This window comes from Frankliniella occidentalis, unplaced genomic scaffold, assembly GCF_000697945.3.
Source record: "Frankliniella occidentalis isolate FOCC.00 unplaced genomic scaffold, Focc_3.1 Scaffold314, whole genome shotgun sequence".
In the NCBI taxonomy this organism is placed as follows: Eukaryota; Metazoa; Arthropoda; class Insecta; order Thysanoptera; family Thripidae; genus Frankliniella; species Frankliniella occidentalis.
Window position 1 is genome coordinate 132,237 of NW_026267439.1, and position 11,323 is coordinate 143,559.

Below are 11,323 nucleotides of genomic sequence, written 5' to 3' on the forward strand. Positions count from 1 at the left end.
TTATTTTTTTTAAATTAGAAATCTGTTGCCCCATCGATGAGTCGAGGTGATTTGAGAGCTCGCGCCGCGCCGGTGTGCCACGCAAAGTTTAGGCGTGAGGACGCGGTGCTTTTCGGGCGCCGCCCGCCGCCGCCCCGGCCCGACGCGCCGTGCCGCGCAGCGCCGCCCACGGCGCATGACGAGGGGCGTCTGGCGCGGGTATTGTGTCCTGATGGGCGGCGGGGGCCACCTGCGGCGGAGGACAGATGCTTCATCACATGAAGGACGCTGCTGACGCGCTGCTGAGCCCGCGCAAAGTCGTCCGGGTGAAGTCCACCGCCGCGCCCTCCGAGGCGGGTATAGGCAGCCCAGCTAACGCCGACGTGCTGTGTGTGTGTGTTTCTGTCGGCAGTGCAATGGGACCAGAACCAGGGGCGCTGCGGGGTGTGCGGCGACCCTTGGCAGCTGGAGACGCGGCCGCACGAGGCCGGGGGGCAGTTCGCCAAGGGCATCATCGGCAGGAGGTACAGCTCGGGACAGGTAAGAGACAATTGGCATTCACTCATAGTAGATGCACCTCGACGGACCCCGCCATCATGAATGTTCCTTTTTCTCTCTGAACGGCAGGACATCGACATTGAGATCGAGCTGACGGCCAACCACTGGGGAAGGTTCGAGCTCAACCTGTGCCCCAACAACAACCCCGCGTACGAGGCGACACAGGGCTGCTTCGACAGGTACACAGTGCAGAGCCGAGCGCGCGCGCGCGCTACGGGGGCGCCGCCGTCACGCCACCGCGCCAAAGTTTGAATCACGATAAAAGCGAATAATTGCCCGCAGGTACCCTCTCTACATATCCGGGACGCGCGACCGGGCCTACCACATCCCGCCCAACACGAAGAAGAAGGCCGTGCTGAGGTACCGGGTGCGACTGCCGCCCTTCGTCACCTGCACGCAGTGCGTCATGCAGTGGACCTACTTTACAGGTACGAGGGGGGAGGGGCGAGTGAGTGAGAAACAGAGAGAGCGAGATAGAAGGCGAGAGGGATAGAGAGAGAGAGAGAGAGAGGGTAAGGGACCGATGTTATCGCGGCTCTGCACGCCGGCGGCCGGCGGTGGGTGGAGGTCCCCGCGCCACCAAACTCGAAGCTTTGGGACTCGCGACTCACCGCGGTGGCGGCTACAGAACCGTGTAGCATCTGCCCGACACCTGCAGGTGCGCTGCGAGCCCCTCCACGCAGCTGTGCACCTGCGAGCAGGCGAGACTGTGAGACACAAGAACCCTCGCGACCCCAAAAAGGTTCGCCGCGCGCCCCGTCACCGTACTAATGGCCTCACTTGCGTCCGGATGTCCGCTATCCTCTGGATGATCCTTCGGATGCCGTCCACCTCGTCGGGGCTCTTGTAGCGGATGGCCCAGCCGGCGGTGCTGAGCGCCGCCAGGACGTCGCCGACGAGCGGCAGCGCCTGCTCCGTGCACTGGACGATCTCGGCCGGCGGCCGCGGCCGGGCGGACAGCAGGCAGTTGATCCAGCCGTGCGCGGCCTCGAGCACCCGCGCCGTCGCCTCCCTGAAGAGCAGCATCTGCGAGGCGCCGCCGGCCGCGGCCGGCGTGACGGCGGAGGGGTCCCAGGCGTCCGGGTCGCCGCGGCCGGCGCACAGCTGCAAGGGCGCGACTTAGTTTGATCCGGCCCGCGGCCCTGGCCCGGCCGCAGGGTCAGATCTAGACTGATTTGATAAGACGGGGGGCCGGGGCGGAGGGTCGCCTGGTCCGCGTCCTCTCGGCGGCGCCCTCGCCAGTCACCGCCAGCGCGCCGCGGCCGACGCACGCCACGCGCTCGCACGGCGAGATCCGCACCGGCATGGCCCCGCTCACCTGTGCCAGGAGCAGGGCGGCGGTCAGCGCGAGGGGCGCGAGCGGGCGGCCCGCGCCGACGGCGGCCATGGCCGGGGCTGCAGCTGGCTGCAGCTGCGCGCACAGCTGTGGTCCGGTGGCGGCGCTGCACCCCTGCGCCTGTTGCCACCTGGGGAGACTGCGGCGGACCCCAGCCGCCACCTGGCGCGGGCGCGCTGCTGTGCCCCCCCCCCCCCCGCCGGCGGTATGAGAAACATGCGAGGTGCGCTGAAAGCTAAACGTGCCCGTCGTCGTGTCGTCTCGCAGGCAACATGTGGGGGACGTGCCCCAACGGCACCGAGGCGGTCGGCTGCGGCAAGCCCGAGACCTTCCGCAACTGCGCCGACCTGAGCATCACCACGTCCGTCGGCGGCGGGCTGCCGCCAGAGTTCGCCGGCTCGGACAACCCCTTCCTGCTGTACGTCCGGGACCTGCGCGCCCCCAACTATGTCTTCCCCCTCGTCATCAGGTGAGTGGCGGCGGTGTCCCCGACCAGTACCGGGGGGAGGAATCGAGGGAGGAATTCCCTCCTGACCTCACCCTCACCCAGGCCGCTCCCCCCCCCCGCCCCTACTTTCTACACCGTAATTTGTTCTCACGTGACGCGTGTTTTTACAGATCGCAGGTGTGCGTCGCGACGCCCTGGTACCGCAGTATACCCGGAATGGACAGCTGGTGCGAGACCAACTGCCTGCGCTACCCGCCGAACTGCCCGCCGTCCGTGTGCCACTGCCCGTGAGTTCTCACAAAAAAATACGTGTCTTTTCACCGTCTATCTCGTTGGCGAACGCGCTCCGCCCAGCAGTCATGATGTCTTCTATATACGCTATGAGCCCTAATGATTTCTCTTAACAACTCTGAACTGCTGCTGCTTCGCCTCCACCTCCCTTGGTGCGCGGTGGTACTACTTATCGTCTGGGCCGATCGAACAGCTAATATGTGTACTCACTGCGTGTTGCAGCGAGTCCTGCGAGGGTATAGGCGACCTGGCCGGCAAGGAGGGTGCAGACGTCTACTGCCAGGACAAGTGCATCGTCTACCGGTCCGTGAGCGAGTGCCCAACCCACCGCTGCAGATGCTACTGACACTGACGCGCATTTCCTTGAAATCCCATACGCCTAATTATTTCGAATTACCGGAAGAGCGTTCTGGTCTGCGAGAAGCACTGGCTAGACAAAACCAAGAAGTGGCGACCTCCTACATCTCTGTCATCTCATCTCGCAGACGGGCACTCACACTATGGTGCTTGATTTTGTTTTGGGGCAGACAAGTTTGTTGGGATGCAATAACTAGTACGACTGTGTTTAAGTCAGTTCAGTTAGAGTTTTCGGTGGCTTTTAGCTGATTGACTTTAGATTAGGAAAAATAGTGTACCTGCATATAGAAGTTCAGTTTGTTAACAAACTGTCAGAAACATGATAAACAGGTTTTCAGATTTGTTCTGTTCTGTGGATTCCTGATGGACAATATTAGTTAATCGAGTTCCTCAATTTTTTCAGCAGCAAAGTTTCATTGAAACAATAAAAAGGAGAAAATTGATGGAGATCACAATTGTATAAACTAATTTAATTACAAGTAAAAGCTTTAAAAAATATCCAACAAGAATAAAGGAGGATAATTACTTCAAAACAACATATACTGGGTTATTACAAAGTACACTAAATAAAACACAGACTCATTTAACAAATAAAACATTATTCATACTTAATAATATGTAAGTACAGAGAGGGCAAATAAAACCGGTTCAGTCTGGCAAATTTTTATCAGAGAACACTAATTCTCCCAATGCATATTATATTCTCCTTCTACCTTAAATGCAACAGGTAATTAACTCTTGTACAATTTTGGGAAAAAAACCAGCAGTAGATACAAATAAAACCTACAGCTTTTTAAAAATTGGTATAATTATCTTTAGTATATTCCAAAAAACACAGGGTTTCAAGGATTTGGCACCTATCTTTTAAAAATTGGAAACCCATACACCTAAAAATGGAATGGCACCATTTACCAGTCTTGGCTTTAAAAAAAGAAAAGCACTTACTTAAAGCTTGTGAAACACATGGATAATTCACATTTTTGGAATGTAGATGGTTCGTCAATGGCACTTAAGAATTAATATAAAAAAAAAACACAACTGACTTTTGTGAAACAACCTTAATCACAAATTCATAAGTCAGAAAAATAAATATAAAGTTAAGTATAGAAGTAACCAAGCTGCCTATTTCATTTAGCTTTCTTCAATATTTGGGAATGGGCAAGGATAGTAATATTTCAAACGTTTGGTTAGTGGCACAGGAGCACAACCAACCTAATGGTCGTCTTCAGAAGCTCTAAAACAGTCGAAACAGAATGTCATTTATAAAAAATACCACTTTGAACTTTTAAGAGATGAGCTCAAGCCTTATAGTTACACACAACAATAATGGTTCAAAAATTAAAATTAGACTTAGAGGTTGTTTTGACAAACTGTTCCCATTGTTACAAGAAAATTCACAAATAAAAATTTGAATTTCTCTCAGTTCAGATATGGTGAAACAATAATCACATTTTCTTTTTAAATCAGCATACACTGTATCCCATAGACCACATTACTTTTTTTTGCGTCAACTGTATTGCATGCAGGTGTGTGGGCAGGCTTGCCTACCGACACCCACCGTGTTGCCTTAAGGCATCAAGCAGGTAAGAACCCCGCCATGAATACGGTACAGTATAAGAAAAAAAAAAGTATGGGGTATATGGGACACCCTAGATGTTATAGCTGCGTCCAGACGTGGGTGCAATGGGTGCCTTGGGTGCATGAGCCTCCTAGTATGAGAAAATAGGGAACTATCGTGGCTGTGATTGGTCCAAATCTCAATTTTTCTCATACTAGCAGACTCAGACACCCAAGGCACCCAAGACACCCACGTATCTGGACGCAGCTATCTATAAGACATATTATATTTCCCACAGAACAAACAAATGTTACGCAAATGTCTTTGACAATGCCAGGAGTGCAATCAGAACAAAAGACTAGAATGACTAATAAATCACAATAAATGAAGATACCTACATTAATTTACCTTTTGTTCAAATTTACCGTGATTACCATGAACAATACTAAGTAGAAAGCCCAGAAAAGATCAGCATAAAACTTTAAATAACGATATCATGTACCTTGCTTATCTTTGAAACAGATGAAAATTACATCACAAAGTTAAACTTCGTATTTTAAGTACTCAAGTAGCAGACTAGACAAGAAACAAAAAACTTACAACAAAACAATCCCATGATCTCTTTCCAGTCGACGCCTGGCCTTCAGGGGCACAGTACCCATCAGATCAGCAGGAGTGGGTAAACCAATGCCTGACTGACCAACCTGCTGTTGTTGATAAAACACTTCTGAACGGCCACATTGGTAGCCATACACAAGACTTTCATGAACTCTGTATAAAAAATGAATGGGAATTATATTAGCACACTTTTTTCCTTTTTTTTTTGATTTTTAATAATTGTAACAATTTAACAAAGGAAATGTAAAACTTTACCTGACACATATTTCAGTAAGATTTTGCTGGTCTTGAAAGTCCCTATGTAAGCTTCCAACAAGCTCAAGTTCTGGGCCACTCCATACCCCACCTTTATGAACTGTGTCCCAAGCTGGATCAATACACAGGAAACTGTAGGAATCAGCACCACTATTACCAGGTGCAGGAACATGATCTAGAGAATAATTAAGTGATTGTTCCAAATTCTCTAGGCTAGCAAAGGATACATCCCACTAGAAATCAAATTATTGAAATATGCCATTAGAAAGGTACAAAGAACAAATAGAGGAAACATACTAATTAAATTGTAAAAAGCAATCCTTACCACAGTTTTTAATAATTCTGAGCTAATAAAGTCAGGATCCAACAGCAAAAGAAGAGACATGCTTTGAATGCCACAGACAAGAAGAATAGTCTCCTTGTTTCCATCCCCAGCAAAATCCTCCAAGTCAGATTGACTCAACCGCGGCAATGGCTTAGGAAAGGGAGCCATGGGTGTTTCAACTAAAGCAGGGGAAGCACAAGAACCGATAAGGAATCATCACAAACCTTTCAAAGAACTAAAAGTAAATTTTTAATAATATTACCTCTGTTAGGAAACGACATCTCTTTAGGTTCACATGGAGTTGGATCTGCAGCAGGTGTCATAAGACTGCCATGCCTATCCATTGCTAGGTGACTGAGTTTTGCCATTAATGGAGTTATTGCTAATCCTCCACTGAGGCTTGTTGGTCGGGCAACTGCAGGAAGAGCTTGCTGAGCAATGCGTTTCCTTTCTTCAAGTTGCGTTTTACTATCGTTGAAGCCCAACGACAGAGAACTTTTATCTTTTACATCATTCAGACCAGATAAAGTTGAAGGTCTGTTAAATTGATTGCCTGACAAACTTATAGGTCTGGGTGGGCGTGATGACTGCTGGTGGTTTTGTTGTTCACTTTTCACTTCACTTGGCATGCCATCAGGACTGGAAATAGTTTTCAAAGCAAGAGTAACAGGCCTTTTCTTGGGCTGATTTGATAAATCACTGGGTACGTCGGATTTTGTTGAGGCCACATCAGGCCCCTGCTTCACTGGCTGAAGTGGAATGGAAGCTAGAGGAGGTTGCTTTGACTTTGAATGCGATGGCCTCACCTGGAGACATTAAGCCAATGGTTCAGCACAAAGTCAGCAATGCGAAGAAAAACATAAATATTCGAAACACTTACTTTGAAAACAGGTTTGCTGTCCAAAGCACGGTAATGGTTTGCAATTTGTTCATCAAAGAGGGCTTGGGATAAGGGAAGGCCGTCTTGGCGAAAAACTGGGAAGCACGGGTCTGTTATTGTGTTATAAAAGCAACGCCGAGGACGTTGGGGGGAACACTGCTCATCAGTAGGAACTGGGAGTCCAAAACTGTAATACCTGGAGAAGAAAATAATACTTTAACTGCAACATATGTGAAATATGTGATGTTCTAAACTACAGAAGCCATAAGAATTCTCCTTTACCTCATTGGTACATTATTTGTAGAATTTATTGATGGAAGACTCATGCTTAGAGATTTAGAAGAAGTTTGCTCTTTTAAATAAGTGCGCAGGTCATACACCGTCTGAAATATGTTATTATTGTTGGATGGAATAGTAATACAGGCTTTGTCAATCATATCTCGCCTGCTACTGCTACGAGCAGCAACTGCATCCCTAACAACATCAGGAATGGTGTTGACTGGGTTAGAGATCTGGAAAGGGTTATAAGGGTAGAAAATAAATATACAAAGCATTTTAAGAGTCACATTTTTCCCTATCTGGAAGACATACTAACCACACTGTTATCAGCAACATCGGCAACTGGAACTCTATTAATAGGAGTTTTGTCTGCTTCTACTCTACTACAAATTGACACAGCTCTAGCATGTAAGACTTTGTTTATGTTAAAATCTCTTAGAGGTGTGCTGCACACAAGCCTTGAAGATGTGTCAGTAGCAGACTCTATATTTTCTTCCACAGTAGGAGATAATTTTTTCGTCACATTGTATGAGGTAGATATGAATGAGGTTTGAGGAAGAATCTCAACTCCTGTTTCACCATCTTCTTCTTCAAGTACAGTAAATATTTTAGATTTGTCTGTTTTGAGGCACGGAATGAACTCTTTGGAATTTCGACTCACAATCTGAAAAAAATAATTAAAAAATAGTTTACAAACATTAATAATGAAAATGTAAGAAATGAAAACACTGTATAGAGGGAGAACAATTACTTTCGGTGCTTTGTCAACCAAAGAAAAGGTGTTCCTAATCTGCTCTGCATCTCTAGCAAGAGAATGAAATTCCCTCTGAGGGACAAATAAGTGCAATAGTTGAGCACCGACCGGCAATTGGAATGACACTTCAACATTGGTGCCAGGTGACTGGAAGATAGGAAAAAAGCAGTATTCATTTAGTATTTAACTGTCAAGAGATTTTAGGACACTCCTCGATTAATTTCTATTACCTTTATTCTATAAGGATCAGAAAGGACAAGATGCTTTGTAATGTCTGCACCCAACTGACTAGCAATCACTCTGAAGAATAAAATTTTAGAATCAAAAGTAGAAAATATATTACATAGATAAATAAATTACATGTGTGAAAAATTAAACAAACATTTAATTGAAGATAACTTACTTATTCTGATAGAGAACAGTGCCTCCAAGGACACCTGGTTGATTCTGACAGCAGTGAAGTATTTGCATTGCCTCTAGAAAGACGTGACTTGCACTCTGTGAATAAGGACATGTAATTCATTGGAGTATTCCATACGAACCAGAAAAAAAAAATCTAAGAGAAAACTAATAAATTATACAAACCTTGGGAAGTCGCATGGTGGGGACATTTCCTAAAATCTGTCCGGAATATTGAACTATTGGGAGAAATGTTTCAAATATCCTACCAAGTCTCTCAGAAAATGATGGACTTGTATCGCCAGTAGCCTTCTTAGCTTCACACTGGGCAGCAAGACTCTCTAAATCTCCAAAGTAAAGTTCAAGTAAGGACGTCATAATATCTGCTCTTTGTTCCAACACCCACTCAGGAATATTGCGGTCTGTCCCAATCGCCTAAGAACAACAATGAATTGTTGAAGTATTTTATCATAACGATTGGCATTTTAACAATGTACATTTTTCTCAATTTCAATTTCAAAACATTTACCACAACATATCTCCCAAAAGTGCGTATCGCAAACTTTCCACTCTGAAGGGAAAGTATTCGAGGTGGGCTGAATGAAGCAAGAAGGAAGTATGTAGCTCCCATGAGCTGTCCACATAATGCAAGCCTCTGCTGCTCACTAACCCAGCCAGGATGGAAGAAAAGCACAGCATCTTGTGGATCATCTGCTTCTTGTGTACACCTTTGAGTGTCATACACAAACGCAATCACCAATTCGCGGCTAAAACAGAAAAGTTAAGTACCTTGAATGCTTAAAAAAAACACAACTTAAAACTTGGTACTAATAATCTTTTCTGCTTGTCTCTGATTTGAAAGGAAAACTTACTGGACAATAGGTACAGCTAAAAAAGCCATTGAGTCAAATTTAAGACTTAACCACTAAAGAGCCTCACACCTAGCTCCAAACTGATTACCTATCTACCTACACATGGTTACATAACATTCTCCATTAGAGGAAGTTATATAACACTATAACGGCCTTGAAGTTCCTCCACTATGGTAAATGTTTACAGAGATAAAGAATGTACAGCAGGACCCACCATTAGGGTCTTAGTTTAGTATAAGCAAAACATTTCAAAATATTTTTTCTACTATTTGATTTGTGATAAACTTTACGATAATTACTGGATAGTTGATTTACTGATACTGGCAAAGTTCTACAGATTATACTTATCAGAATGGTTTGAATGACAGTTTAAAACATAATTTCTTAAAACTTACTTGGCCATTTTGAAGCTGAGGGGAAAGCCGTAGAACTAGAAAATTGGGTCCTTGTATTTATAATATTACAGTTGGTTAGACTCAATATGGAAGCCCTGTGACTTCTGCATTTAGACAACCTTAATAAACCAGAATAGAGGCCAAATTGAGGCGAAATATTTTTCCCCATTGTATCATGGTTCAGCAATAATTATAGTAGATGATATGACACTTTATTTGCCTGACGACATGATCAAATACGATGTTTTTTCATTGGACAAGCAGCACCTAACCAAAGAAAATACAAACATTATTATCAGCTAAAACAAAAAATAAAAATAAAAAGTTTGAAACCAATCCGGGAAAACTCGTTACACTATTCAATGAAGTTCCCACTTATTCATGAATGCAAACTTAAATAAAGAGGCAAATAACCCAGAAAAATCTAAAATTTCAGTAAATGTTTTCAATTGCGTTCCTTGTCAAATCTTGTCTGCTTCGTCTGCTTATTGTTTATCACCAAACAGAGTTAACTGGGAGTGAGGCTAGCTGACTTGGGAACGTGCAATATGCGAAATATAGAGCTACTGAAGTATGAAAAGAGTCAACGTTTGAGGAGTCTGGCCCCGGGCAGGAGGGAAGGATAAGGCTCACGAGGGCCTGTGACGTCACCACTCAGCTCGGTTCGGCTCCGGCCACCGTGCCACGGAGCACCGCGCGCAGCGAGGGTTGTGATGGTTGTGAATCCCCCTAACATTGATGGCATTCGATGGCTAAGTCATCTTTGATGATCGTTAGGGGCTGTCAAAATAAGTGGGCGATCAACTCACGCATCGGGAAACCAAGTTTTATATCGTTTCAAAAGAGGATCGTACAGTGGCCACTCGCATTGCCGCGCCTCTCATAGCTGCGCTAAGCTCTACTAGCCTGAGCCTGACCCCACTGCTCACCGCCATACACTGTTGGCGTGGATTCTGATTGTTCTCTGATTACTATTCATAGGCTTTAAAGCTAAATAAACACATACAGCACTGTGGCTTCATCCTTCGGCCGGCCATCAGCGGAGATGGGGGTCCCTCGCATAGCCTCGCCGGCCTACAGAGGAGAACAGACGAGCGTGTTTGTGGCCACAACTTTGCGGCCGCAACGCTTACCCCGAACATCAGCTTATACCGGACCGACTATAGCTATCAAGACCGTAAGGAGGCCAGCCACAACGCACCACAACGATGCCACGACCTTTCTTAAAACCCATGGAGGCCCGAGGGTTGTCCCCATGACCACACGACCGCGTCCCCCGGGTGGCCTACCGCACAGGGGTCCAGCCACAACTCGCCACAACTGCCCCATCGCGAAAATACCGACGTGTCTCTATGCGGCTGGTCTGCGGCTGTGCTCTAGACCCTACGACCGCGTCCCCCGGGTTGCCCATCGATGCAGATGCAGGGGTCCAGCCACAACTTGCCACAACGGTCCAATCGCTAATCGTAGCTTCTAGAGCACAGCCACAGACCACTTGTGGCAGGACCTCTGTGCGGTAGGCAACCCGAGGGACGCGGTCGTGTAGCCATGGGGACACCCCTCGGGCCTCCATGGGTTATAAGAAGAGAGGTCGTGGCATCGTTGTGGCGCGTTGTGGCTGGCCTCCTTACGGTCTCGATAGCTGGTCCAGTATAAGCTGATTTTTGGGGCGCGCGTTGCAGCCGCAAAGTTCTGGCCACAAACACGCTCGTGGAGAACAGTGCGGCGCGGCTATGCGAGTGGCCACTGTAGATCGAAATTTTTAAAACTTTGATTTCTCGAAAACTATTCATCCCTCAGCGACCCTCAGCGGCCGAACATTCCCTGATAGTTCCTATCCCTTAAGGTAAAAAGTAAAAAAATAAAAATACACCCCCAAAAGTCGAGAGGCGAACTTACGATACGGGGAGACGAAACAAGCCGCAGCACGCAACTCTCTGAGCCAACAGGCGACTCAAAGGAACAGCCATCAGACACCGATAGAAGAGGCATGGCTTCGCAGACCTGTCAAACGGCAGG

The 11,323-nt window shown here is 46.9% G+C and overlaps 3 protein-coding genes across 6 annotated transcripts in view; 1 reads left to right on the forward strand and 2 right to left on the reverse strand.

Annotated features, from left to right (window-relative positions):
- LOC127751030 (uncharacterized) lies at positions 1-2,027 on the reverse strand. 3 transcript variants are annotated; one of them, XM_052273914.1, is made up of 4 exons: positions 1,856-2,027; positions 1,318-1,641; positions 1,149-1,220; positions 1-229 (listed from the first exon to the last, which is right to left on the reverse strand). In XM_052273914.1, the coding sequence occupies exons 1-4, from the start codon at positions 1,922-1,924 to the stop codon at positions 89-91; spliced, it is 606 nt and encodes a 201-aa protein (XP_052129874.1). In that variant the 5' UTR covers positions 1,925-2,027; the 3' UTR covers positions 1-88. The 3 variants fall into 3 exon arrangements, with proteins under 3 accessions (XP_052129874.1, XP_052129876.1, XP_052129875.1); XM_052273916.1 differs by having other exon boundaries at positions 1,149-1,228; positions 1,856-2,026; XM_052273915.1 differs by lacking the exon at positions 1,149-1,220.
- The window catches only part of LOC113215174 (uncharacterized), a 28,467-nt gene extending 24,960 nt beyond the window's left edge, over positions 1-3,507 (forward strand). The window contains exons 4-9 of the mRNA XM_026434774.2: positions 392-519; positions 607-716; positions 820-965; positions 2,141-2,342; positions 2,492-2,608; positions 2,835-3,507. Coding sequence (XP_026290559.1) covers positions 392-519; positions 607-716; positions 820-965; positions 2,141-2,342; positions 2,492-2,608; positions 2,835-2,958 — 827 coding nt within the window. The 3' untranslated portion in view covers positions 2,959-3,507. The remainder of the gene's footprint in view (positions 1-391; positions 520-606; positions 717-819; positions 966-2,140; positions 2,343-2,491; positions 2,609-2,834) is intronic.
- A 1,080-nt stretch (positions 3,508-4,587) lies between these two features.
- LOC113215173 (BLOC-3 complex member HPS4) lies at positions 4,588-9,788 on the reverse strand. Of its 2 annotated transcripts, XM_026434773.2 has the most exons (14): positions 9,659-9,788; positions 9,305-9,571; positions 8,567-8,804; positions 8,224-8,472; positions 8,042-8,136; positions 7,869-7,938; positions 7,636-7,785; positions 7,201-7,548; positions 6,888-7,117; positions 6,606-6,801; positions 5,988-6,531; positions 5,726-5,904; positions 5,401-5,633; positions 4,588-5,298 (listed from the first exon to the last, which is right to left on the reverse strand). In XM_026434773.2, exons 2-14 carry the CDS (start codon positions 9,310-9,312, stop codon positions 5,124-5,126), a joined length of 2,715 nt encoding a protein of 904 aa, XP_026290558.1. In that variant the 5' UTR covers positions 9,313-9,571; positions 9,659-9,788; the 3' UTR covers positions 4,588-5,123. The 2 variants fall into 2 exon arrangements, with proteins under 2 accessions (XP_026290558.1, XP_026290557.1); XM_026434772.2 differs by lacking the exons at positions 9,305-9,571; positions 9,659-9,788 and adding an exon at positions 8,910-9,211.
- Between the last annotated feature and the right edge of the window lie 1,535 nt (positions 9,789-11,323).

Bases quoted from the DNA above. Each gene is read 5' to 3' on its own strand.
- LOC127751030 (XM_052273914.1), bottom strand. From the start codon at position 1,924: ATGGCCGCCGTCGGCGCGGGCCGCCCGCTCGCGCCCCTCGCGCTGACC. The intron at 1,642-1,855 runs GTGAGCGGGGCC...GCGCCCTTGCAG, and splicing joins CCGCCCTGCTCCTGGCACAG to CTGTGCGCCGGCCGCGGCGA. The intron at 1,221-1,317 runs GTGAGGCCATTA...GCAGGTGCACAG, and splicing joins TAGCGGACATCCGGACGCAA to CTGCGTGGAGGGGCTCGCAG.
- LOC113215173 (XM_026434772.2), bottom strand. From the start codon at position 8,938: ATGGCTTTTTTAGCTGTACCTATTGTCCA. The intron at 8,137-8,223 runs GTTTGTATAATT...CCTTATTCACAG, and splicing joins CCACCATGCGACTTCCCAAG to AGTGCAAGTCACGTCTTTCT. The intron at 5,905-5,987 runs GTAATATTATTA...CCCCTGCTTTAG, and splicing joins GATGTCGTTTCCTAACAGAG to TTGAAACACCCATGGCTCCC.